At 48.8% G+C, this 26,640-nt stretch overlaps 1 protein-coding gene across 1 annotated transcript; it reads right to left on the reverse strand.

Annotated features, from left to right (window-relative positions):
- Window positions 1–2,270: 2,270 nt before the first annotated feature.
- PLAT (plasminogen activator, tissue type) lies at window positions 2,271–26,146 on the reverse strand. Its single transcript, XM_080796868.1, has 14 exons — window positions 26,068–26,146; window positions 14,969–15,066; window positions 14,092–14,134; window positions 12,085–12,222; window positions 11,610–11,720; window positions 11,072–11,246; window positions 10,313–10,404; window positions 8,925–9,099; window positions 8,279–8,364; window positions 6,919–7,114; window positions 6,668–6,804; window positions 6,364–6,504; window positions 4,920–5,086; window positions 2,271–3,181 (listed from the first exon to the last, which is right to left on the reverse strand). The coding sequence occupies exons 2-14, from the start codon at window positions 15,029–15,031 to the stop codon at window positions 3,023–3,025; spliced, it is 1,683 nt and encodes a 560-aa protein (XP_080652994.1). The 5' UTR covers window positions 15,032–15,066; window positions 26,068–26,146; the 3' UTR covers window positions 2,271–3,022.
- Window positions 26,147–26,640: the final 494 nt, after the last annotated feature.

Raw genomic sequence — 26,640 nt, forward strand, 5'->3', positions numbered from 1 at the left:
AAGCTCTCCCCCAGTGCTGGGGGATCCCAAGTACTGGGGATGGTGTGAGTTTTGGACTTTTGAAGTTAAACGTGGACCTCCAAATTTATGACACTCTTTGATAACCAGACCTAAGATCAGGGCTCTAGGAGGATCCATCATCTGAGTACCTCTAAGTCTTTACCCACTAAAATGTATTGCACAACTGCCCAAGAATCTTTCTTGTCCTTCAGATCAATTAGCGTCTGTTTGCTTTATTAACCAGGTGGGGAAAAGGAACTATTTAATTTCACCTTTCCCTGGCCTGCCAGGTTCCAGACATTTTATCCTAAATTTCCTAACCCACACTGGGTAATGATGTGTTGTTCTTTGAATGTATTTTAGTGTAACTCTCAGGAATCCGTTTGCAGGGCTGGGACTCTGCCCTGTAGCTCAGTCCGTGGCCGCCTGTGAGCAGCGTCTTCACCCAGCCTGTGGTTGCCAGGACCTCACCCGGTGGAATGTTGGGGCCTGTAACTTGGCATTTCCATCCCAGGAGGCCTTGCTGGTTCAGTTCATTTCATTCATCCGGGTCTCTGAAGAAAGTCTTGTCATGCAAAGGGAAGGGGGCGAAACCCACTGAATTCCTGCCAGAGATGCGCTCTCTGGGAGTCCTGCCTATTGTCCTCGAGCAGGGTTTGTCTAAATGGCCGGGGCACACTTCTGTCTACCATATAATGTACCGCTTGCGCGGGAAAACTTGCATGGGAGAGGTTTAAGGTGGAGGAATCTGTGACCTCAGGCTTAACTGCTCTGGGTGGGGAAGGAGGGGGCTTGAGTATTTCAGGGAAGTTTGGGTTTCGCTCCCCTCTAAATCAAACTCTTGGGCTTTAGAGAGAGTCTCTTCTGTGAGCTAAAGCTACGTACTTTTCTTCTAAGAACCTCTAAGGTAAGCCGTTCTCACAGCCTTTCAAGAGATAGGGGAAACTGCTGGCATATACCCAACAGCAAGCACCCTTAGATTTTTTCTCGGACCTGGGCTGGCAGTGATGATACAACCTGTCAGCTTGCAGCCAGGAACAGGAGCTGCAGCTTGAGCTAAGAAATAGTCTAAGAGAAGCAGAAAGCAGCATCCTTAAGGAACATACTAGCGTGGACTGGTCTGGGAGTGCATCGTCTTTCTTTTTTTTAAGTTTTATTTATTTAAATGATCTCTACACCCCATATGGGGCTCAAACTTACAACCTTGAGATCAAGAGTTGTGTGCTTCTCTGACTGAGGCAGTCGGGCGTCCCATGGTCCGGGAGTTAATTCTTTTTTTTTTTTTTTTAAGATTTTATTTATTTATTTGACAGACAGAGATCACAAGTAGGCAGAGAGGGAGTCAGAGAGAGAGGAGGAAGCAGGTTCCCTGCTGAGCAGAGAGCCCGACGCGGGGCTCGATCCCAGGACCCTGAGATCATGACCTGAGCTGAAGGCAGAGGCTTTTAACCCACTGAGCCACCCAGGCACCCCCGGGAGTTAATTCTTTAAAGGAAAATGGACTGGGAAGAAAATGGCCAATACTAGCTTCTTGGCTGACCCACGGTGGGATGCTGCTGTGTCGGCAAGGTCATGCTCCCATTCCCCTTTCTACTACCCTGGGTGCTGTCCGTGGAGCCTGCCTACCCAGCCTGTCTTCATTCCAACCTCCTCGGGGTTCATTTTCCCCAGCGCATGCTCAGTTCTTTACTTCGGTTGCACACAAGCCCCAGTGGCTCCGTGTTGCCTAAAGAATCGAGTCCAAAACTCAGTTTGGCCTTCGAAGCACCATAATTAAAGCTCCTACCTACATTCTTCATGACCTTCACTTCCGACAACCTGTACAAAATACTTCCCCATACTCCCATGGCCCTTGTTGCTCTCCAGATCTATTTCCGTGCAGTGACATTCCTGATCTCAAGGATGCCTTGCCCACACCTCCCCACCAGTCCAAATCTCGCCCAATTTTTGAAAGCCCTAACTCTGTTTTTCCTTAAGATTCCCTCATACTTCCTGCAACTAAAACCCAGTTTTCGTGACCCATCTGTGTTCTACCTGGGTATTTCTTTAGGTACTTTATTTTCCTGTCAAACCAAGAACTGCTTTCCTCCCCCCTTTTTACTGTCCCCAGCACCTAGCATGTTGCCCTGTATACAGCAAGTATTCTGTGTATGTCCAATGAATGAAAGGAAACATTTGAGATGATTTTTTAAAATGTGACAGTACCAAGAATAAATGACCTGTACGATTCTGCAAGTATAACAAAATTATCCCACTCAGATTTGGGAAAATATGTGAAAAATAATCTGAATTTATTATTTCTGCACAGTATAATACAGGGGCGTGGCAACAAAATAAAACCTAAATTGGGTTGATATAAATATACTAAAGCCTAGTTTATCAGTTACTAAAATGATACAAGACTGTTTTATTATAAAGTTTATATAGAAAAAAAGATTTACACTATACACAAAAAGATTTCCTTCCAAGAGCTGTAAAGTGGAGAAAGGGAAAAGCCAAATACTTGATTTAAAAGGTGGTGTTGAGGAACACGATCTGGCCAGCCAGCCCGTCCCTTATTAGGAGGCTCCGTTGGGCTTCCTTGTCACTATAAATAGACATTCCATTTCTAATGCAATCCTTCCTTCCTGAGGGATCTCGTTACTTTTTTACTATTGAGACATGCTTTTATCTTTGTGGTCCCATTTCCAAAGCTTCTCGTGGTGACAGATCAGGAGGCTGGGCTTCTCTTCTCCCTCTCTTCTGCCTTAGATGATGGTATTCCTGGAGGGGTTGGCGTTTATCTGTCTTCTCAGCTGCCAAACTATATTCTGAAATCAGATCTTAACCCCCGAAAACTTCTAAAATGGGAAGTACCTATGAAAACCTATCCTCTCCCCTCTCCTCTGGGTTCTCCCTGCCCCGCCATCCACTTGTACTATGTGATGGCTCAGTTCTGTAAAGAAGCACTTCGCCTCAGTGTGTCTTCTGAAGTAGAGGAAGCAGGGTCTCCCCGTGATTTCAGAGAATTGGATGTCCTTGGTCACGGTCGCATATTGTTTTGAATCCAGTCTAGGTAATTAGTAACCTTGGTATATATGCCAGGAACGTCTTTCTGCCCACAGCCAATGCCCCAACTGATGATGCCAACCAAAGTCATGCGGTTGGCCTTCATACATACCAAGGGGCCGCCTGAGTCACCCTGCAACAGAGAGAACGGGTTAGTTGTTTGCAAAAAATGCAGACTCTTTGAGGAGAAGTTAGGGTTAATATTTGTAGTGCTAATGTCATCTTCTTCAAAGTATTTAGTTCAGAGAGGGAAATGTTTATGATCTTTTTTTTTCCAAAAAAAATTTTTTTAAAAAATTTTTCAGTGTGGGGCACCTGGGTGGCTCAGTTGGTTAAGCAACTGCCTTCGGCTCAGGTCATGATCCTGGAGTCCCAGGATCAAGTCCCACATCAGGCCCTCTGCTCATCAGGGAGCCAGCTTCTCCCTCTGCCCCTCACCCCTTTCATGCTCTCTCTCTCTCTCTCAAATAAATAAAATCTTTAAAAAAAAAATTTTTTTTTCAGTGTTCCAAGATTCACTGTTTATGCACCGCACCCAGTGCCCCATGCAATACATGCCCTCCTTAATACCCACCACCAGGCTCACTTAACCCCCTACCCCCCTCCCCTCCAAAACCCTCAGTTTGTTTTTCAGAATCCACAGTCTCTCATGCTTCGTCTCCCCCTCGGATTTCCCCCAATTCACTTTTCCTTTCCTCTCCTACTGTCTAGATCCTGTCCACGATTAGGCTGTATCTACATTGCAAACTAGAATTGAGATAATTGCTCAGTGGTTTCAGGCCACAACGCTCCTTCTTTTAACTCTACCACCCAGTAGCTGTGTGGCCTCAGGCTAACTGCTTCGGTATTCTTATCTTGAAGATCAGGATCCTACTCTCTACCATAAGAGGTCGTTCTGGGAATCAACTGGGAGAAAGCATGACATTTTGCAAAACTCTTGGTCACGGTTGGCCGTTATTGTCTTATTGAATCAAAATCACTTCTTGTTTTTTGTTTTTGACTTGAAGCTTGCAGATCGAGCTTTCACTTTGCATACAACCTTTTTATGACTGTTGAGCTAGGGGTACAGCTGAGGTTTCTAAAGAAACCATCCAAAAAGAGACAAAGGTTGTCAAGGAACTGGGGGAAAATGCTGATACGATTTACCTTATAAGAACAAAGCCCACAAAGTCTGCAGTGCAAGAGCCCTGCTTCCTTCTTTTTTTTCCCCTCTAACCCCCAGCCCCTCGATGGAGAGCCTGGCACACTGTAGGCTTGAAATGGCTCATCGATAACGGTGCCTTGGTTATATCTATGTCCTAATCCCACAGGCTGGTGTGTCCCTTACGGGTGCCTGGTTATCACAAAACAGAAGTACCGACTCTGATAAGGATGCCAACACAGCCTGAAATAGTTTGCTTTCCCAGGCGACAAGCCTCATCTTAGGGCTGGTGTGAGTTTTTGAAACTTCTGTCTCACAACTCATCTGGGTCTTACTTCTGGGTGAGCAGCAGCTCCTCCTCCCCCACCCCTACATGGCAGACTCCCAACTCTCCAGCCTCCAGAAGTCAAGCATCACCTCATTTGTGTGGCTTTACCCATCACTTCAATAGTTGATCAATTGCCTGGGCTTACAGGAAACCCTGAATCAGGTGGAGTTTCCGGGGTAGACACTGGGGAAATTTCCTGCAGTTTAGATTTCTTAGGTTTGGGTAACTTTGATCTCACTCTGATGGTGTTATTTCTTTGAAGCCCTCATCTAGAATCTTCAGTGCCTCACCAAGAAGAACTCAACTGTTCCGGCTCTAACTTTTTCCTTGCTTGGAACCTGTGGGCCAAGAGCCACTCCTCCCCTTGGGAGGGCCCCAGTGCGGAGAGACCCCTGCGTCTACCTGGCAGGCATCGTGCAGGTTTGCCTGGTTCCCGCCACTTCGAGTGTCTCCAGCGCACAGCATGTTGTTGGTGATGGTTTTGTTAAACAGATGCTGTGATGTGCAGCGGCTGGATGGGTACAGCCTGACATGAGCCTCCTTCAGCCGCTCAGAATAGAAAGGAGAGGCTGAAACAGAGAAGGGAAAATATCTTATGGTCTTAGGGAAAGTTATGTATAAACCTTTTAGAAGGAGGAAGCCAACTATTCTAATAATGGCTAGTTTGGATCCAGCTTTCAGATGGATGGGGCTGAAGCCTAGGAAATATTGTCAATACTGCTTTGACCGACAAAACCAAATATTTTACTTTGTTAAAAGATTTTTATTTATTGGGCACCTGGGTGGCTCAGTGGGTTAAGCCTCTGCTTTCAGCTCGGGTCATGATCTTGGGGTCCTGGGATCCAGCCCCATATCAGGCTCTCTGCTCAGCGGGGAGCCTGCTTCTCTCTCTCTCTGCCTGCCTCTGCCTGCTTGTGATCTCTGTCAAATAAATGAATAAAATCTTAAAAAAAAAAAAAAGATTTTATTCATTTATTTATTTGTCAGAGAGAGAGTGTAAGGGGAAGCAGCAGGCAGAGGGAGAAGCAGGCTCTCCACCAAGAAGGGAGCCTGATTTGGGGCATGATCCCAGGACCCTGGGATCATGACCTGAGCCCAAGGCAGCCGCTTGACTGACTGAGCCACCCAGGCGTCCCCAAAACTAGATATATTATAGAGTTTATTTTGCCCATGGTTTCTCAGGAGCAGCGCTATTGACATTTGGGGCCAGATAATTTTTTTGAGGGGGGCTGTGCATTGCAAGTGTTTGGCAGCGCCCCTTGCTTCAACTCACTAAATGTTAGTATAAACCTCCTTCCTCAGTCCTAACAATTAAAAATGCCTCCAGACAGGGCCATTGTGTTCTGGGGGCAAAAACACCCTGGCTGAAAACCACTGGCTTAACCTACTGTCGTTGAATTCTCATGCTCTAAGGCAGTAGGTGATTCTATCCCCATGTTCCCAGTGAGGGGGCCGAGGCTCAGAGTCGTGTAACGGGAAAACCCAAGTCCTGGCTCCCACCGCTACCAGGTGCAAATCTAGGATGCAGACTCAGACCTACAGGACGGGAGAGTCCCAAGAGCCCCACACCCTAATCACCAGCCTCTTCTTCTCATCGGAACTTTCCTGCCATCTTAAGCCCTTCCAAGCACTTGTACTATTCACTCCTTTCTTGATCTGCACAGTGACCTGTGAGATGGGGAAGGCGGACAGTGGCTTCTTGGTCTGCGGGGAACATGCCTACATTTACACAGCGCCAGTGCCTGGGCCAGGGCTAGAACATTCTCGTGACTTCTTCCTCTCAATATATGCATGGCCCGCTGCCCTGCGGACGGACAGGACGGAGCCGAGACTTCCTTCCACTTACACGCCTCGTGCTTGCCGTAGCCAGAGAGCTCGCACTCTGTCCAGTCGGGCAGCTGCAGGGTGGCCTCGGGCAGACACACGGCACGGACAGCGTCGCTCTCCTGGGTGCAGTGTAGCGAATCCGACTGCAGTTTTAGCAGGACTGGAAGGAGATCAGGAAGAGAATAAGCCTCGTGGAATGCTCCGTCTGATAGGAGGGGAGGAAGACCGAGAGGGCGAGGGTGTGGGAGGCAGACGTGGGGACGCCCATGGTGGGGCAGGGTGGCTGTCATGTCGTCTGGAGCAGGGACAATAGGACGTCTCACCAATATCATTGTTGTAAGTGTCATCATCAAATTCCTCGTGGATGATGTATTTCTCAACCTCAAATTTCTGCTCCTCTTCTCCGGGGACCTCGCGGTATGTCCTGCCCAAAACCACCCTGAGGTGGTGGGGATTGTACCTAACGGAGAAACAGCCTTAGGATGCGCTGCTTGCTAGGGGGCTGCTTCTAACGGGCCCCGGTTTCAAGGCCTCAAAGTCTAGGGAGACCTACTGGGTTTTCGGAAGTCCCTACCTCTCCTGGAAGCAGTGGGCAGCAGACAGGACCCAGCAGGAACTGATCAGTATTCCGCCACAAAAAAACCTCTCTCCTGGTGACCTCCTGTTCTTGACAAAGATGGCGGCCTGCCACGGGTGAGAGGTGATGTCTGTGTAGAGCCCTCCTTTGATGCGGAACTGCGGCTGCTTGTACTGTCTCAGACCACAGGTGGCTGGGAGGAAAGGACAGAAGAAGGAGATCAGACCTGCAGTCCTCAGGTGAGCTCCTTGAGCAGCTATCCCGGTTTCTTCTCTTGGAACCCTGAGAGGCTGGGAAATTTTTGCTCAAGGTCACAGCATCCTCCGGATTAGAACCCAGATTTGTCTGACGCCAAATGGGATCTTTCTGCTGTGCTTCATTAGCCCCAGTTTTTTCCCGCACCCGCCTCCTGGCTTCAGAAATAATGTGGTCCTGCGGCTCCCTCCTGGAGAATGCCTGCCCCATTCCTCTTCCATCTACCCCACCTTGCCCCTCCGTCAAGGCCTTGATGAAGTCCTTTCTTAACACTCCCAGCCCACCAGGCTCCGAGCGAGCTTACTGACACTGCTCGCGGGGGCTCCTAGGCATGGCCTTCGTTGTGAGTCCGCTGGTAGTTTGCAACTTACCCGCCCACTTATGTAATACTTTCCTTGAGCAACATTCAGGCTAATACGTGTGTTCACAGGAATGGAGTCATAATAATCTATTCTCAGACAACTTCTAAACTAAGGTTTTTTAGTAAAATGTGCCAGCACGAATTTCCTCTGCGTCTTCCTCTCCCTCCACCCACCCAGTTCCCCCGTGTGAAACGGGCTCTGTGAGAAAAGCTGGAAGAGTTCACAGCAGAAGTACAAGCTGTGGGGTCAGAGGACATGGGAACAGACACAGGCTCTGCCACCCGGAGCCCAGTGAGCTTCGGCAGGCCACATGACTGGGAGCTGGTTTCCTCATCCGGAAACTAAAGATAGGAAGACCACCTCTGACCACGTTGTCGGGAGAATGCTACCAGAGCACTTTGTTATGGAGGCAGCCATAAATGTGAGGTATCCTCCTCCATGCTCACCATGACCTCATCACGAACCATTAATATAGGCATCCGGAGAGAGAAGTTCAGAGCCTAATGAATTCTAAGAGAAACTGGCAAGTTCTTCTCTTTCACTTTGCCCTCGTGCATGGGGAGTGAACACCTGCCCAGAGCGTTGCTTCAGTCATGGAAAGCCCCTCCCCACCAAAGCCTTCCTAAAAATCTGGGGGCGACACAGTCTGAAGCAGACAGCTGTGAGGACATGGGAAGTGGCAGAGGAAATGGTCAAGAGGGGGGCTGGGCAGCGGCAGGTGGCCAAGGGCCAGTCCTTACAGCACTGGGGGACGTCGCAGTATTCCCACGTCAACTTGTGGTCCTTCAGCACGTGACACCAAGGCTTGGCATCCCCATCTGGATTCCTAGATGATAAGAGAGTTTAAGGTTTTCAATCACATCACAAGCCATGTGAGAGAGGAAGGAGGCTCAGTGAACCAATAGCCAAACAATGAGCTGGAAAGGAGGGGCCTGAGTTCTGAACTTGGCTCTGTCAGAGATCTCACCAGAGGAAAACAACTTTAGTTTTGTTTTTCTATCACATTTTTCTATCATATTTTCTATCACATTTTCTATCACAACGTTCTCCTCTGACAGGGACGTTGGAAGGAACTGTAAGCTGTGCTGTGGGGACAATCTTATGATTCCCTGGGAGAAAGGCGCCATATAAGAACCGAGCAGATGAGGCCTAAGTGGCTATGGGACAGCACCTTGAACTTGCAATGTGGGTTGACAAACTGGTGAACTTCACTCTTTATAAAAGATGTTATTCTAGCGAGTGAATGGGTGTGACTAGATCATATCCCTGGTTCCTTCCCACCCACTGGGTCTTTCCTATAACTTGAGGTATGAAATCTTCTCCCATTCCAAGCCCCAGTCCTGCCTTCTGCCCAGACATGAACCCCACGGACCCCCTGCTACATACCGGCAGTAATTGTGGTTGCCCAGGCCCAGAGACTGAGAATTGGTCTTCCACGCTGTGTAGACCTTGCCTGCTAGGACTACATTATTCCAATAGAGGCAGGAGGTACCAGACGCAGTGCGGCTGTACGTGCCACGGTATGCTAATCCCTTTCCAAAGTAGCAGTCCTCATTTTTTTCTGGAACAAAAGAAATCTCAAACTGAAACAAAAGCAATTAAATGCTACAGCAGGTGAGTCAGGGTTTGCAGCTGGACCTGAGAGGGGCGGCAGGCCTGACAGGATGAAGGCAGCCAGCCTGCCCATATGAGGGAGGAGATAACCATCCCACCTCTCCTCTTTCCTCCTCCTTCAAGCCCTTTTACATAGGGGTGGTAAATGGCTTTCGGTTGGTGGGCCAGCTTTCATCAGTTAGATGTGGCTTCCTAGATTGCTGTGTTGAGAGATCTTTGAGGGTTCGTTCATGTTGGGTAGGAAGGGTCTATGCCCAACTGGTAGTGATTATTGCTGGAGCTGCTTTGAAGGTAATCGGGAGTTTCCTTGTTTATACTTGACAGGTTGTGGTAAACCGGAGCTCTTCAATGGAGCGACATGTCAGCAGGCCCTAGTTTCTCAGATTTTGTCTGCCAGTGCTCTGAAGGATTTGTTGGCCTTGAGCAGGAAGAGAGCATATGGACCTACAGATGCTGGCTATTTGCCCCATTTTAACCTCCTTTCTCCCCACTTGAAACTGGCAGAGTGTACCACTCTAAACAACATAATGAAAATGATCTTTAAGGCCACCTAGACCAGTGAGTCGCAATTTACTGATCCTTGGAGGGGAGGAGATGCTTTAGAATTACTGTAAAGGGTCCTCAAATTCACAGACATGTCAGACTTATCTGTAGGCAGAAGGCACATTATTATTGTGTATGAATATTTAGAACTTTAAAACACGTTTTTTATACTATTGTGATATCATTATTTGTAAAAGCACCACAGAATGCATAGTGCTTTTTTATAATTTAGGATTTTTAAATTTGGAAAATCTTCTTATACTAAACATCTTAAAAAGAGAGAGAGAGATGGAAAATACGCCCCTCAATCATGAAAGGGAGAATCTCCATTCCTCCTCAAAAGGCCTGGAAACCACCAATGAGGGGCCCCCCGCTCTTCTGTACCTGAGGAAATGGAGGGTCAGGGGCAAAGAAACCAGCTCAAGGTCAAACAGCTAATTAGAGGTCAGGCCTGGGTGAAGACCTACATCTCTGACTTGTCTTCCCTCTGCAATGAAAATGATGAACCAGCAGCCTACTCTTTTGTCTCCTCAGCTGTAGAAACGCAGTTGCTTTATCCTCTGAGACTCTACTTCCAGGACGCTGGGGGTTGGGGGGGAGGGGGAAGCCGCACTTACCCTTGGGGCAGGCTGGCGTGCTGCAGAACTCACTGCTGTACTTCCCTGCCTTGAAGACGTAGCACCAGGGCTTCGAGTCACGGTCGGGGTTTCTGAAAAAGCAGCCAGGGAAGGCTGTGAGAGGGGAAAAGTGAAGCCTCCCCCTCAGACCCAAGGACTCTGCATCCTCTTCCGGGGAAAAGGTCAGTGCACTTCCGGTTGTACCTGGGAGAATTGGATCAGGTTGGGTGGAAGTATGACTTGGCTACTGTCTCCATCTGGAGACTAAGGGTGGGCTAAGGACTTGTGCACAGAAGCCGTGTTGACAAGGGCGGGCCTGGGATGATCGGTTTTATGGATTAACTTGGCTCTAAGTGCCCATTTATCTAATCGAACATTAATCTAGGTGCTGTCGTGAAGAGATTTTGTAGCTGTGGTTAATATCAGCAATGTGTTGAAGTGAAGGAGATTAACCCCCATCCTGTGGGTCGCCTCCTCCAATCTGTGGAAGGCTTTAGGAGCGAAAGCTGGGGTGGAAATTCGGCCTCTAGACTGCAACAGAGAAGCCTGTCTGAGTTTGCAGCCGGCTGGCCTGCCCACAGATTTCAGACATGCCAGCCCCCGCAGCGAGCCAACTCGTGCAATGAATCACCATACTGGTAGGGAGTGTATTGGTTCTGTTTCTCTGGAGAGCGTGGCTGATCGGCTCAAGGTCGCTTCAGGCTGTAGCGGCTCCTCCCCAGGGGGGAGCGAGCTCAGGAGGGTGGGTTGCCCTCTCACCTGCAGTAATTGTGATTGCCAAGGCCCAGCTGGACGGCGTTGGGCCTCCTCCCAGTGTAGGGCTTCAAGGCCAGCGCACTGCTGTTCCAGTTGACACACTCGGCCCCACTTTCCGCTGTGCTCCAGGTGCCCCTGTAGGTGATACCCTGGTCCTTGTAGCAAGTGGCACTGGCATCTGATGGAAAACAGGACACGTGATGCCTCCCCTGTGAGTTCCCCCTTCTGTCATTTAGTTTTCCAAAGGGGTTTCATGTCTGCTCTGTTGTCACCCCAAACCAGCGAGGCAGGCTGGCTGCTAAAGCTATTGGGGCACAAGTGGTACACAGGGGTGGCCAGGGTCCACCAGGCAGACTCCAGCTTGGCTCCCAAGGCTCCGCCCACTGGGCCCAACACTCTGGTTTCCTAACCAACCCTTGCAGGATCCTTCCCTGCCCCCCCCAGTCGCCGCCCGCCTCCCCACATCACCACACACTGCCTCTCCTTTTTGGGAAGACTTGGGATTCTGTCCCTCTTCCCGCACCACCCACCTACCACTCACCTATTTCGCAGCGCTTCCCCATAAACCCTTCAGGACACTGGCAGACAAAATCTGAGAAGTAGAGAGCCTGCCGGCATACCCCGCCATTGAAGCACCTGGGTTCGCTGCAACCTGTCAGGGACAAAACAAGGAAGCCTCTGGTCACCTTAAAAAGCAGTTGCAAGGATAATAGGAGTGAGCTCCACATCAGGCACTATTCTTGGCAGTTTATAAAAGGAGCTCATTTCATCCTCTCTGCAAACCGTGAAGCAGGTACACCCATTGTCCCCATTGGACAGATGAGGAAACTGAGGTCAGGCTGGAGAAGGCATGGGCCCCGGGTCACAGTCTCAATTGTTGGCTCAGTGCCTTCACATGGGCCTAAGGCAGAGCCCGTGGGGAACCAATGGCTGAAGTTCTGCATGTGTGCGCAGTGGGTGGTGGGGGGCAGTGGGAGAGCTGGAGCTCCAAGCTTGGGCTGCGAGCGCTTACGTACTTCGGACGGGCACAGAGTGGCAGTGTGGACGGCCACCCACACAGCGACAGTACTCCACGCGGTTGCCCCGCAGGCCCGGGCGCAGCCATGACTCATTCTGCAGGTAGAGTGTCTGCGTTTTCTCATCTCGGCAGCTCACTGGAAAGAGAGACAGGCGGCTTCTTGAGGGCACAACTGCCCAAACGCTGCCACCGCCCCACCCCAGGTCCTATTGAGAAAGTTCCTCTATCACTAATCATACAACCCATCTGTCATCCCAGCCGGAAGATAACACACATCTACCAATCAGTCACCAAAGACCGTGTTTGTCGTTCTTCCTTGGATGGACCCTCATCTTGGAAGAATTTGCCTATCAAAATGCATTTACTAAGTGATACTTTAATTTTTCATTTTATTTTATATTTTTATTTTTAAAGAATATTTTATTTATTTATTTATTTATTTATTAGAGAGAGAGAGATTGGGAGAGCATGAGTGGAGAGGAGCAGTAAAAGCTCCCTGCTCAGCAGGGAGCACAATGTGGGGCTCAATCCCAGGACTCAAGGATCATGACCTGAGCCAAAGGCAGATGCCCAACTGACTGAGCCATCCAGGTGCCCCTAATTTTTCATTTTCATTCATCAGAAATATGTACATGTATATAATTGCCTACCATATGATGCATTGCTAGCCCAAAAGAAAACTGACATCATAGTGTGTGTGGGGAATGTGCTACTCTCACCAGTATTTGTGATATAATGGAAACGGTCTGAGTACTTGCATTGATATTCCTGGCCTCTTCGTCTCTCTCTGTTTGCAAAGCAGACTGCCAACTTAAGAAATCTTCAACTTTTCATTAACTAAAGAAGTGACACATGCTCATTGTAAATAATACTGTTGTTTCTTTTGGGGGTCTGCTGGGGCCAGGATACCCTTGTTGGAAATGCTGTGCTATCCAACAACAAAGGCATTGAGTATAGCGTTCGGGCACCCGGGCGGCTCAGTTGGTTAAGCATCTGACTCCTGGTTTTGGCTCAGGTCATGATGTCAGTGTCTTGGGTCAAACCCTACGTTGGGCCCTGCACTGGGCATGGAGCCTGCTGAAGATTCTCTCTCGTTCTCTCCCTCTGCCCCACCCCACCACTCCCACATGTGCGCATGTGCTCTCTCTTTCTCTATCTCACTTTGTCTCTTAAAAAAAAAAAAAAAAAAAGTTACAGCATACTTCACTCTGGGGAAACTTCCACTTTAAAAGAGGTGTTGCAAAGCCTTCCAGACCCAAAGGAACTAGGTCACGAAGGACGAGAGAGGAGGGCCCCACATTGGTAGCTTTAGACTTGAAGCTGGGCCCAGATTTCTTCCAACCAGAGTCTAGACAATCTGGCTGCGAGCATGTTCTATTTTTGGAATCTTACCTAGTGCTCATGGGGGATGTTCCTCAGGTTTCTAGAGTCGACTCTAGAGTGAAAAGTCTTTCCACACCTGTGCAACTTGTGTGAGGTAACCCAGGCTCGTTACTCTGGTTTTACCAACCGGAAGACACGCATGCACAGAGATGGCAGTTAACAAAGATGCCAGGTGAACTCCGGCAGGATGGAGCTCCCAGCCCAGAAAAGGACACCAGAGGACCTGCACAGCTGCATCCTGGCCACGGTGTGGCCTTGGGCCCATCACTCATCTCTGGCTCCGTCTTCTCACCTGTGTAACAGGACTTCGGGCCACTGAGCTGGCAGCCCCTCTCCCCCTCCCCACGCCAGCTCTGTGACTCCCTGACAGCCTGACCCCTTGAGGGCACGTCTGTTCCTGTCCTCTCAGAACCCGGCCTTAGCTAACTAAGTGAATGAGTAAGGGATGGGGGTGACACAGACATCTTCACAGAATCACCCTGCAAAATTTCACCTTCACACAGCCTAAGCTGGGCGTGGTGGACGATAAATCCCGACAGAGCCTACAGCACCCTGAACTCCTAAGCCCTGATTTTGGCTCCTGCTTCCACAGACCCGCCTCCCACCTCCCCTTTCACTTTACCTCTGTAAGATCTGGCTCCTCTTCTGACTCGGGTGTGGATTTCCTGCAAAGCGACCAGAGATGGAAAACGGATCAGCACATGCTGGGCGTTTTACGAATAAACATGGTTGACCCAGAGACCACTCACACCCCCGCCAATCAGATGCCACCCTCCCCGAAGATTCCCCCTCAGGTATAGCTGGCCCCAGGTGCAATGTCCACTTCTTGCCTTCTTTTCTAATTCTTCCTCTCCTTCTAGACCAGTGCTGCCATAAGAGCTTTCTGAGTGATGAAAATCTTTAATTCCTGTGCCGTCCAGTGCCGTAACCACTAGTCGCATGCGGCGACTGAGCACTTGAAATGGGGCCAGCGCAACTGAACTGAATCTTTAATTTCATTTAATTCTAGCCGCAAGTGGTTAGTGGAGTGGTAGCCCCCCTCCCTCCCCACCATGTCGCCATCCCCAACTGTCTCCTCTAAAATCTCACTGTGCAGGTGTTGCTCATTGTGCCCTCCATGATGCCCCCGCTTGCTGGGCATTTTTAGAGAGTGTGTCCAGAGTATAGTTTCCATCCCAAGTGGATAGTAAGCAGCATAGGGCTGCTTTCCAGCTTCATGGCTCATGGCTGGTGCACCACCTTTTTAAAGATGTCTTATGGATGAATGCAAACACACTCTTTAAAAACAGCTCCAAAGAAGGCAGTCTGTGGCCGTGGACTATTCACCCAAGTCCGAAGAGCTGCCTACGGACTCTGAATCCTAAATATCCTAGACAGAGAGGATCCATACCTACTGACCTCTGCTGCACCCCTGCACTCTGACATAACCCCCCGGGGGCTCCTGAGTCCAATGGGGGTACACGGCGGGCTCGAGGCACAGACCTGAACTGCCCTCTTACCTGGCTGGACAAGGAGAGGGCTGCTCCAAAAAGCAGCAGAACGCACACCAGCTCTTTCCTCATTGTATTTATTGTTCCTTCAGAGTGAATCTTAAATTCTGGAAGAAGAAGAGGGGAAAAAAACTTTATCGTGGGATCGAGAGATCAAGGAGTGTGGCAAAGGTCGAGAACCTAGCACTCGATCATGGCTAGTCCCTCCAGCATCAACTCCCATGGCAGGAAATGCCACAGGTGTCTGGAAGATGTTTTCAATTGTATATATATTTTTTATTGTGGTAAGATACAAAAAAGGAACATCTTAACCACTGTTATGTGCACAGGGCAGTGGCATTAAGCACGTTCACACTGTTAGGCAATCATCACCACCGTCCCTCTGCAGAAGTTTATTATCCTCCCAAACTGAAACTCTGTGCCCAATAAACAATAACCCCCATTCCCCTGGCAACCACCAGAAAGTACAATACTTTCTGTCTTTATGACTATGGCAACTCGCTAGCTTCCTCATCTGGGTGGAATCATAGACTACGGGTCCTTTTGTGACTGGCTCATTTCACTTCGCATACCGTTCTCAGGGTTCATCCAGGTGGAACCAAGTGTCAGAATCTCTTCCCTTGTGTGTGTGTGTGTTTGTGTGTAAAGCAGGCTCTGGACACAGCATGGAGCCCGACATGGGGCTCGAACTAGTGACCCTGAGATCAAGACCTGAGCTGATATCAAGAGTCGGACACTGAACTGACTGAGCCACCTGGTGCCCCCGAATCTCCTCCCTTTTTAAAGCTGAGAAAGATTCCATTATCTGAACAGACCACATCTTGCTTATCCATTCATCCGTCAATGGGCACAGGTGGCTAGGAGAGTGTCTTGCCCAGAGATCTCCATGGGCTGGCTGAACAGTGAGACCATGCCTGGCGCTTCCTGGCAGTAGTGTCCCGGTCTGGTGTCCTCAAAGTGAATTCCTGCCCTGGGGTCAACTAGGTGGAACCACAGAAATATCCCTTCTGAAACCTTTTCGGAGGACACCATAGGGACTCTACGGCCAGGACCTCACAGAGCCAACCTACCCCCATTACCTGGGTTCTCACACTTAGAACTCCCGTGCCTCCTTGCCCAGCACAAGAAATGCTCTTCTGCTCTGGCTCTCGCCCTCTCCGCTGCTCCCTTGGAAGGTCTGTCTCTTATTTTACAGGCAGGCCCGGCAAAGTGCAGATAGGCAGAAAGGAACCGAGCCATCTGGCCTTTGGTCATAAGACTCAGATCCTCCTAGACCCCAAATTCCCAGTTTCCATGCGCCTTTCCCCAGTGATCTTGCCCTCCGCAGCTTAAACTAGGTTAGTTGGTCGGGGTGTTATTTTGTGGTCTGGCAGGCCCACTCACTCCTTTGTCCACAAGAATTAAATCAGGCATTTCTTCCTTGACTCATTTCCCTTCAGTCACAACAACTTTCGGTCCCACCCCTCCCCCATCGCCAGGATCCTCAGGGCCCTGTTAGATCAGAGGCGTCCAAGACTTTTCTTCTGTCTCTGGCTCCTTTGTTTCTCTGCAAAGAACTTCCCTGTTGGAAGTGTCCGTCCCCTCACTGGCCACAGGCCCCCTTCAGAGCAAGGGTAAAAAGAGGGGGTGGGGGGGATTCTTTATGCCCCACTGCTTCTTCTGGGGCTGCTGGGGACAGGCAGAGGAGGACAAATGGAGCCCAGACTGGGACGAGGGGAGGGAGCCGCGGGGGCTGGTCAACAGGATTCCAAGGAGAAAATGCAGGCGAGGCTCAGGGGCCCGGCTTGCCGACCAAGTCCGCCCCGCCCCCTCCTCCACTGTGAAGGAAACTGAAAGAAGGCAGGACCTAATCTGCCTCAGTTCTAAGTCGGAGAGCCAGGGACCCTCCTCATAGGATGTGCTCTTTGAGGGCCCTTCTCTCCTTGGGAGGAGGAAGCTTACCACTACTACCGGCTTCTCCGAGTTTCAGAAGAGAACAGTAAGGCGTTGAGCCCGTCGGCAACAAGAGCCCTTGGTGGAATCTTCTGATTCTGGCCATGGGACCTGCTCTGCTTTCCTCTTTCTTGAAATTTCTCAAAGCCCCTCTTAAATTTCCCTTCTTAATTTTATCCCATTTCTTTTCTTTTTTTTTTTTAAAGATTTTATTTATTTATTTGACAGAGAGAGAGATCACAAGTAGGCAGAGAGGCAGGTAGAGAGAGAGAGGGAGAAGCAGACTCCCCGCTGAGCAGAGAGCCCGATGCGGGGCTCGATCCCAGGACCTTGAGATCATGACCTGAACCCCCCAGACACCCCTTCATTCCATTTCTTATTAACTTTTAAAAATAGACCTTGTTAAATGCATCCCTCTCTTTCTTCCGGATGTTAATCCTGTTTCACAGACACATATAGATTGTCTCATCCTTTATTTTCTTGCCTTTATGAAGAAATTCTGAAGCAATGAATGAGTAAATGAGCCACCCATCAACAAGGAACTTAACCCTCGTTAGCACTGCCTGTCAAACCAACCAGCCCTTTCCCAGGGGGTTATTTTCATTTTTTTCTCTGGATGCCCACCAAAATACAGTTTTATTTCAAGAATTCAGGGCCCTAAAAAAAAAAAAAAAAGACATCTGAGTCCTTCTAACTGGAACCTAATTCTGGATGTTGGAAAATTGCCAAGTGAGAAGTGCAGTATTGACACATTTGCATTCCCTGGACAAATGGGGGAGGGGGACCAGATGGGGAGGCGGAGCATGACTTAGGGCTTCCATTGTGGCTCCCACACAGCTGCATCATGGGAAAACCCTTGACAACTCAGGGGCATAAGGGGCAAAGGAGTCTATTTTTGCCTTCTGCTCCCGGTAGTGTCTGAGACAGTCTCTGTTCTGTCAGTACTTATCTTCCTCCACTTTTGGGGGGCCTTGCTGGGCCCTGAGCTGATTCAGTGACAATCTCAAACAAGGCACTAGCTCCATCTCGTTGCACAGAGGCAATGAGAGCATCTGGACCAGCCGAATGGGGTGAGAGGATGACAAAGAAATGAGTCATCCCACCAGCAGACAAGCAGTGCTGTCCAAAGACAAGGGAGAAGGAAGAGGGGAGGAAAAAAATGTGTCCTTGTTTTGCCTTCATTAAAGAGGTGGGTGTAGTGGTCTGGGGGCAGGGCCTGGACAAAAAACAAAGTGAATACCAGAAACAGGGACTCAGACTCTGGGTCTGCGGGGCCAGCCAGCGCCAGGACAGGCTTCGACGCTCTGAACAGGGGCTGCCACCAGAGGCCGGAGTGCCCTGTGTTCGTGGTGAGGAGGGTGGGGGGCGAGATGTATGGAGTAAGTGTGAGAAATCCTTCTGGGCTCATTTTACAAATACAAAGACGACTTGTTATTTTTTTTTTTCTGTGTTCTCTTCCTTTTGCCTATTTCATAGTTTCCCAGAGTCAGAGAACTAAAAAAGCAAGGAAGTAAGAGAAAGAAGGAAAGATGAATGGTTGGAGCGGGAGGTAGGGAGAAAGAAAACCACCAGGATGTCTCACTTTTGTTAGACTGGAATCCCTGAATCGCTGAAAACATTGTTGTGTGAGAGTAATGGATTCTGCAATGGCCATAAGGCCTGGGGACCCCAAGGTCTCAGGGCCCCAGGCCTGTCAGGTCCACGGTAGCACATGAAGTTGATTTCTGCAGATTTGCAAAAGACACCCTCTCTGGTGGATGGAATTCAGCAGGCACAGAGCTTGGCAAATGGACAAAGACTCTGTGCAAAAAAAAAAAAAAAAACAACCCAGGACACAGGGCCTGGCAAATAAAGCATGGCCTGATTTCAAGGATGACGGGCAAGAATCCTGGTGAGGGACACGGTCTGCATGTCTGCACCCGAAAGCCTCATCTGCTTCCAGAGCTTCTCTGACCTTCTGTCTGGAAGCTGCGCTGGGTCTTGCTGGCGACGGCAGTACAGTGACTCCGTTCCCTGGTCCCTCTGAACAGCCATGAGTGATGACTGTTCTAGGGGAAACACGGGAACAATGGACTGGTAACCAGGGAGGGGGTTACTCTGCCAGGGCCAAGGAAGCGTGCCCTTGTGGCTGAGAAGTCAGTGGTCACACTAGCCAGAACTCGGTGTTTAGTTCGGCAGCGGTAACACGGGGGAAGGCTGCCTGATGGGCACCCATTCATAGGTGTTGGGTCTGCATTGGGTGAGGTCGCTGGAACAGCGGCAGGACAGCTTGAAGTCCTGGGGAAAAGTAGATGAACTGTTGTCCTCAGTGCCTTTACATGTCCCTTTTTTTTTTTAAATAGATCTATTTATTTGAGAGAGAGAGCACGCGCCCAAGTGGTGGGGGGGCGGGCAGAGGGAGGGGATCTCAAGCAAACGCCCCATGGAGCCCACGCAGGGGCCCAATCTCATGACCCTGAGATGATGAGCTAAGATGATGACCTGAACTGCAGTCAGGAGTCAGACGCTTAACTGACTGAGCCACCCAGGGGCCCCTCATGTCCCTTTGCATGGACCGCCCTTTTCTCTCCACTCTCCTACCTTCTCCATCTTCCTCCTTAAAAATCTGCCTTCCAGAAAGGGACTGATACGCTCATTCACATAAGGTTGCATTGACAGTAAAAATTGATACGCTGCCCTTCCCAAAAGCATCTATATCTTGAGGCATAAAAATCGGCTCCCAGGGATGCAAAACCAAGTGGGATGGACTCCTGAGGTTTCCTCCAGGGCTGACACACTGTGGTTTCTGCTATTGTGAGAACAAATGATATAATGGGTGTAAGCTGTGAAACGCTTAAAAATGTGTATTAGTACTTTTATTTAAACATGACCGCATGCATGAAAGTGATCTGCAGTAGAAGAACGGTGCAAACACATTCACTCGATCAAGTTCTGTGGTTCTAGGTACAGACAATGCAATTGCCCCTGCTGGTATAGAACTCAGGGACTGTTTTTACTCTTGCCAGCAGGAAAAAGACAGAAATATGAGCAAGCTAGAGGAGCAGGGAAATTGCAAGGGAAAGACGAAAGTAAGTTGATACTATGATCAAATTTTACACCGTGTGCAAGGTTTGCTAGCTTAATCTTTGGTAAAGGAGATTCTCAGATTATTATTGCTTTGCAAAGCTTCTCTCTGGAAATCTGAGTAAGAAAGAGTCGGTCTCCAAGAATACCAATACTTTAAAGTGACTCATAGCTTTAAAACAAACAACACCCTCCTTCCACCCCCCAACCACCATGGCCCAGAATGGATGCCAACAAATTAGAAAAGAAATGGTCCAAGGAAGAACTTCTTGGAATAGCAAAGGCATCTCACTGGGACAACAGAGGGGGTGAGATGGCAAAAGGAGCCCTGCCCCCATATGCAGGGACCCCCCCCCAAAAGCTCACCTTTGCAGGTTCCAGATGGAACACAGGATAGGAGCCACTAGCCTCGTAGCCCCCGTCTCGCTTACACAGGTCCCACTTTTTACAGAGGCTGTGCTCTCAGAATAAAAACCATTTTCAAAAACTGCCATCATTAATCAAAATAACTTTTCAATACTTAATTTTCTGTGTGTCAAAGTTTATTTTCTCTCTTCTTGACGAGCCTGCTTTCATAAAGGAACAAGAAAGGAAGAGCCTGTTTCTTATCTAATATGATCCATTCCAATGAGGTGAATAGAACAGAATCCTCTCCTAGCTCCCACCCATCTCATGAGTTACTCAGGGCAGAATTCTCTCCAAAACATCTTCAAACCATAGGCGGAGGGATGATTTGTGACTGAGTTACATGAAATTGACCAGGCTACTCCAAATCTTGGCACTGAGCTCTGTCGTCTACTCGCTGTCCATAGTTTGCCAGGTGATCCTGGTTGTTTGGAGGAAATAAGGGAGAGCTCCTTGTGGGTCTAGGAAAACAGAAGTCCATCCTGCCTCCTTTTAGGATAAAAACAAAAGAAACCCTTTCCTAATAAACTTTTTACCCGGAGAAGAAAAAACAAGGTTCAGCTAACAAACGCTAACGCAATTAGTCAGTGCAATAAAATGTTAATCCCAAAGTTTGAATTTAAACAAACCCCTCAATCTGAGGTTGATCTAAAACAGTGTCTCATCTTAAGCATGAAGGTAGTTCCTCATGTTCCTCCCACTCCCTAAAGTCAACATCATTGCAAAGCAATGAAATACACAATCCTTTGATAATTCTTTAGTCTACCTCCAGATTTCGACACCCATGAGTCAGAAAACTGATCAGAAGCTTTCCTTGTATTGTTACCGAATGCGTACACATTCTCCTGGGCTCACAGGAAAGCAATGTTACGTTACGGTGTGTTTGCGAGAACTGCATGTGGGTTAATGCCCCTTGCTCCACGGGCATTTGAGCACCTACCGCTCGCCAGGCAGAGTCTACAGAACCCTTATATATATAATATATATATAATACTATAGAATAGTATTCTATAATATATAATAGAATAATAGTGTTCTCTTGTTTTTACGAATGAGAGAATCAAACTTCCAAAAAGCATCAGGACCTTGGCCCTAAGGCGAGATACGTGGGGAGAGGTGGCGTCAAGACTCGAACTGACACTATTTCCAACCCTCCTTCCTGCGTCCCGATGCTGGACCATTATGTTTTTCATGCACTCAGAGTTGCTATTTGGGAAGGACAGCATGTTACAGTGCAAGGAGCACAGTCTTAAGTTCAAGTTCCATGACACACAGGTTGTGTATGGTTTCCTGGATTTTTTAATGCGCCAATCACTCCCACCTTGCTGAATTATTACAGCAACTAGAGAAGAAGCAGGCAATGGCCAGTGCACGGTAAGGTCAACCATACTGACAGTCATGAGCGTCCTTCAAGTCCTTCAATAATGGGGGCACCAACGTTAACAACTTCTCCCTGGAAAAACAACCGAAAGCTACCAAGACAGAAAGATGCTAACATCTACGGGGTTCCCCACTGTGGTCAAGCATTAATACCCAAATACTCTTTCCTCGATCATGTGGACATCTTGTGATAACCCGCAACCAGATTCTTCACAACTGATCTAAAAGTTCGCGCCTTTCATCTACATGAACAGGAATCATTATTTTCTGGATATATGAGGTGGTGTCTTTCATCTCATTTTTAATGTTTTTTTTCTTTTTCTTTTTTTTAATTTGCCTCTCCGGGACCTATTTACATCAGGATTATGCCGGACTCTAGGAGGAAGCTGGAATTAGCGCCAGAGACCGCTGGGAGATCAGGCCGTTGCTACTGATAAGGCCCGTCTGAAGCAGACCACATGGATGTTTAAAAACCAGAGACAGGAGGCTAGAAAAATAAGGAAATCAGAGGTTCCCAGAAAAAGAAGAAGAAAAAAAAACTTCCCTTTTTCTCTGCAGCCCAGGGGGCAGACACTGGCTCTTGCTCCAATGAGGCAAACTAAAGCAAGTTTCTCTTTTCTATGAACAGGACAAAATATGAAAAGCCAGCAGGGATCCAGCTGACTGGAGGCCTTTCCCTTTTAGATTACTCACAGCAGGTTACTGGGCTCAGCTTCCCTGCTGACTGTCCTGTCCCCTACCTGCAGAGGCCTCAGCTGACATCAAGCTGTTCGTGCAACGCTCTCTCTCTCGAAGGGGCTCTAGGGCCTCTTTGCGTGTCCTCCTTGGGCGCCATCTATCAGATCCGCTACCCCAACCGCCTCTCCTTCAAGCCCCAGCTCAGTCTATTTCCTCCTTTCTTGGATTCATGGGCAAAGATCTAACAACTCTATGTATTCACCATCAAATGTTTACAGAGCGCCCACCACGGACCATGCACAGGCTCCATGGTATAAGGACATATATGCTCTGTCCTCAAAAACTCATAGCTCAGGCATGGGACAGACAGGTAATTAGGTCATCATAGTACAGTGAGATCAGCGCTGCGGTATATGCAGGGAGGTAGGGGTAGAAGGCGGAAATGCAGAGGAAGAAGTGGTCCTAGTAGAACGTGATGGAGGGAGATCTAGCTTCCTCTTGGTGAGGTAAGGAGCTGGTCAAGGTAGGTTTCCTGGAACTGATATTAGTATATAAGCCGCTGGTTAAACGAGATAAAGAGGTGTTCCTCGGAGCATAGGGCCAAGAGGTGACCATTGCTGTAAATGGTCAGTAAATGCTGTAAACTGGTCATTTTGTAAACGATCAGTCATTTCCTTGTGGTCTGGGTAGTAGCAGCAAGCAGCCAGAGCCCCTTACTCTTCAGCACAAACACCTTCCACTGGACAAAGGAATTCGATTCACACACCCCAGGCTGTCCCTTTGAGGGCTTCCCTAGGAGGAAGTATGGTTTGGAAAGCCGGAGAGTTCCAAGGATGCAGGAGCCTTTGTGGCATGAGTTCGGTGTCGATTCCCTAATGTCTGTTTGCAAATTAACGGACGATTTGTGACCATGTAATAAACAGAAAAGGCTTGGCATACGAAGGTATCCCAGTATCTAGGTTCAGCCTGACCTTGAAATGGGTTACTTCAGAGGCTCAAGGTTGAATCAGGTTTTCTAGATCAGTCCCCAGACAACGTCTCTAAGCCGCTGATGCAGTGTCAGAGCATCCCATAGGCAAGCCGTGCTTACCTGCCCATGGGCCCGCTAGCCAAGAGTCACCCTGAGGATCGTGGCTATTGACAGAGATGGTGCTGGGCAGCTGCGAAGGACACGCAATTGCATTAAGTTTTATAGGAAGAACAGCTAGTTGGTATTCCCTGGGTCATGGTAATAGGCACCCAAACTTGCCCAAGTCATCCCTTTTAAAAATGTTTATGAAATGCCTGTTGTGTGGCCAGCACCTTGTTCATTTTCCCTTCTGGCACACATGTTACTTTTCAGGCGATCAAGAGCCTTGTCTGTCACTCTACCCTCTTCCCCAGAAGTCAATTTCTCAAGCAGGAGAATGGACAACAGACCGTCAAAAAAATAGGCCATTCTTTTGTGTAAGTAGACAACGAAGCCAGTATTAGGAGACCATGTGGCTGGACCTGGGGTTGGACCAGAGCGAAGGATTGCTAAGATTTTTTCTGGCTCTGACTTTCCGTGAGTCTAAATTGTCCTCATTCTTTTATCTGGTTTGATTTGAGACTACCAGTTTTGTGAGCTGGTTGGCTTATAGCCTGAAACTCTGTACAGAATTTTCCTCCATGCAAAGCTAATGACCCAAAGAATAAATGAAGAGAATATTCTGGCCACTCATTGTCCCTCGTAGCCACCTTATCAGAGCAGAGCTGAAATTCCCTCACAGAAAGTAGATATTTCACTCTAAGACCACAGACACACGGTGCCAAATAATCAAGTGAGATTGAACATTCCAAGTCAACACCCAAATTCTTCCTCAGCACCGGCATTCAGTATCTTGAAGAAGTGCATGGACTTGGAGTTTGGACTGGAGCTAAGTTCACCACCATTCTTGGGAACCACGTTGCCCACTTAACCGTCTGATCAAAAAGAACCAGCACACATTTTAGAAGCTTTGGAAATCCTGCTCCTTCTAAACGATGATCTTAGTCAAAGGGCCCCTTCAATTGCTATAAAACCCCTAACCAGAAAAGGTGTTGTTTGCAGATTAGTACCAGGGCTCCCCTGGACAGAAAGTTTCCCCAGATGCTCTGTGGTCCCAGCCAGTCATTTACAAAAGCGTTAGATGGGTATGGTCGCTAAGTACGGCCGGGCCACTGGTTACTGTAGTCTGAACTGTACTGAGCATGGTTCTACTGAGGCCCAAGTCACTGCTGTCCCTCAGCTACCCCCTGGCTGCTGTCCCTCTGCAGGAGGAAGCCACTGAAGAGTAGCAGAGATGCCAGGAGTATCTAATAGGAGGCATCCCAAAATAAACTGAGCTGGTCCTAGGGAGTCTGGACAGAGAATAAGCCACTGGGCAAAGGGGAGCTACCCTTTACTCTTGATGAGATCCAGGTTTGAGGTCGGCATCTCTGAGAACACTTTAGGCAGAATAAAGTAATGGGTGGCATGGAGCTCCTTCTGTTTCAAACATTCACACATCCCTGCTGGTTCCCGAGCCTGGCTCTGCTCTCACAGGAAGCCCTCGAGCTGACCGTCATATATTGATTCTGGACAAGTCAGCGTCTAGATCCCAGGATGTGTCTTCTTGCCCATGGGCAAGAACTGCTGAGGAAGTCACCTTCAAGGGAACTCCGCTTACTAGTTGTTTTTGCAGAATTTCTTCATGGAATTGCAAATGCACACACACACACAAACACGCGCACACACACACACACAATTTTCCTCTGTCATCAGTCCACTGCAAGAGATCACCGTTATTAATCCGACTTGACCACCGGGTAAATCATCATTTCCACACTTCTTTGCATTTGAGTTTGTCACTAGTTACCTGGGAGCTCAGTGTGTTTTCCTACTTCGCTGGCTCCCTCCCATCCTCCCTCCCAGGGAGGTTAAGAAAATAAAGATAATAACAGCGAAAATCTGGAAAGCCCTGATAGGCATCACGCAGAGCACCTTAGGAAGCAAAACCATTCATTTTACTCTCCCCCGCCGTAATTGGAAACTCCTTAAAGAGGACCGCACACTTGCACACTGGGCCAAAACTGACCAGTGGAGATGGAGGCTGGGGATGAGTGGAGGGAGATCAGAGTCCTTCTCTTTCCCAACACTTTCCACCTACTTAATTCTGCTCTGAGGCAAGTCCTGTGCCCCACTCCCCCATTCCCAGCCTCAGTTTCTTAATAGGCTCACTGAGGGGGGGGCGGCAGCAAGACACCGTGGACCCTCCAGGCTCTGCTAGCCACAAGTCCCGAAGGCAGCTGATGGCACTTTTTTGCCCGTTATTCATGAGGGGATCCCATTGTCTCTTCAGAGCATTTGTCTCTAATTCTTTGTACTTTCTCCTTTACTCTGCTGAGATTTCTTCTGCAAGAAATAATCCCCCCTATTCTCTCTTCCCTGAACGCCCTCGCCCCTCCAAAAGGCTTCAGCCCATCGCAATGAAATGCAGCTACAAAAAGCAGGCTCCCTTGGGATTTGGATTCTAGCTAATCTGCTTTTTGCCTGAATTACAAAGTCAGTCCCTCATTAAGGCATTCTTCTACGGGCGCCGTTTGCCAGAAAGATTTTTCAGAGAGGCAGGAGGACACGGACGGACAGAGAGGCGCAGAATTCAACTTACCGTCCTGCTTGCCTTCCTTCCCTCCCTCCGGGACAGCTTTCTCGTCCGCCCTGGGCTCTTGCAGGACCTCAGCTCCAATCTCCCTGCACAGCTCTGGCCTGCTTTAAATTTCAAGGCAGGGGGTGGGGTCAGTGGCCCTGGGTGGGCGGGTTCCTCTGCCGCAGGAGGATGCCCAGTGGACAGGGCCAGGAGGGAGCCCAACAGGGCGGGCCTGTTTTTGTAAAGAGGGGGAGGAAGTTTCTGATGGAAGCAGAGCAGCCCGACCTGGCTTAGGGCCAGCCTGATTATTCACAATCCTGATGTCATCGAATCACAGGAATTTGGGAGTTAGACGGAACCTTGACAATCATCTTCCTTGAAGGCCCTGGTTTATGACCTAAATGAGACCCCCAGGATCAGCGGGCTGTAAGCTTATCATGGAAAGAGGAATTTACAGTTCTAAACAAATGCACACAGAGGAGGCCCAAGGGCTTCTTCTGGAATCTCCAGCAGTAAATCTGCCCCTCGAGACACAAGAGGGTGGAAGAAAGGACGGGACTGGTGGACCAGTTCCCTCCAGGCACAGAGGCTGGG

The sequence above is a fragment of the Martes martes genome (assembly GCF_963455335.1).
Source record: "Martes martes genome assembly, chromosome: 2".
Classification (NCBI taxonomy): domain Eukaryota; kingdom Metazoa; phylum Chordata; class Mammalia; order Carnivora; family Mustelidae; genus Martes; species Martes martes.

What these genes read in the sequence shown, in the direction of transcription:
- PLAT (XM_080796868.1), bottom strand. Translation starts at nt 15,031, where the DNA reads ATGAGGAAAGAGCTGGTGTGCGTTCTGCTGCTTTTTGGAGCAGCCCTC. An exon ending in CACGCCAGCCTGCCCCAAGG is followed by an intron (nt 9,100 to 10,312) that starts GTAAGTGCGGCT and finishes CTTTTGTTCCAG; the next exon opens with AAAAAAATGAGGACTGCTAC. An exon ending in GGCAACCACAATTACTGCCG is followed by an intron (nt 8,365 to 8,924) that starts GTATGTAGCAGG and finishes CTTATCATCTAG; the next exon opens with GAATCCAGATGGGGATGCCA.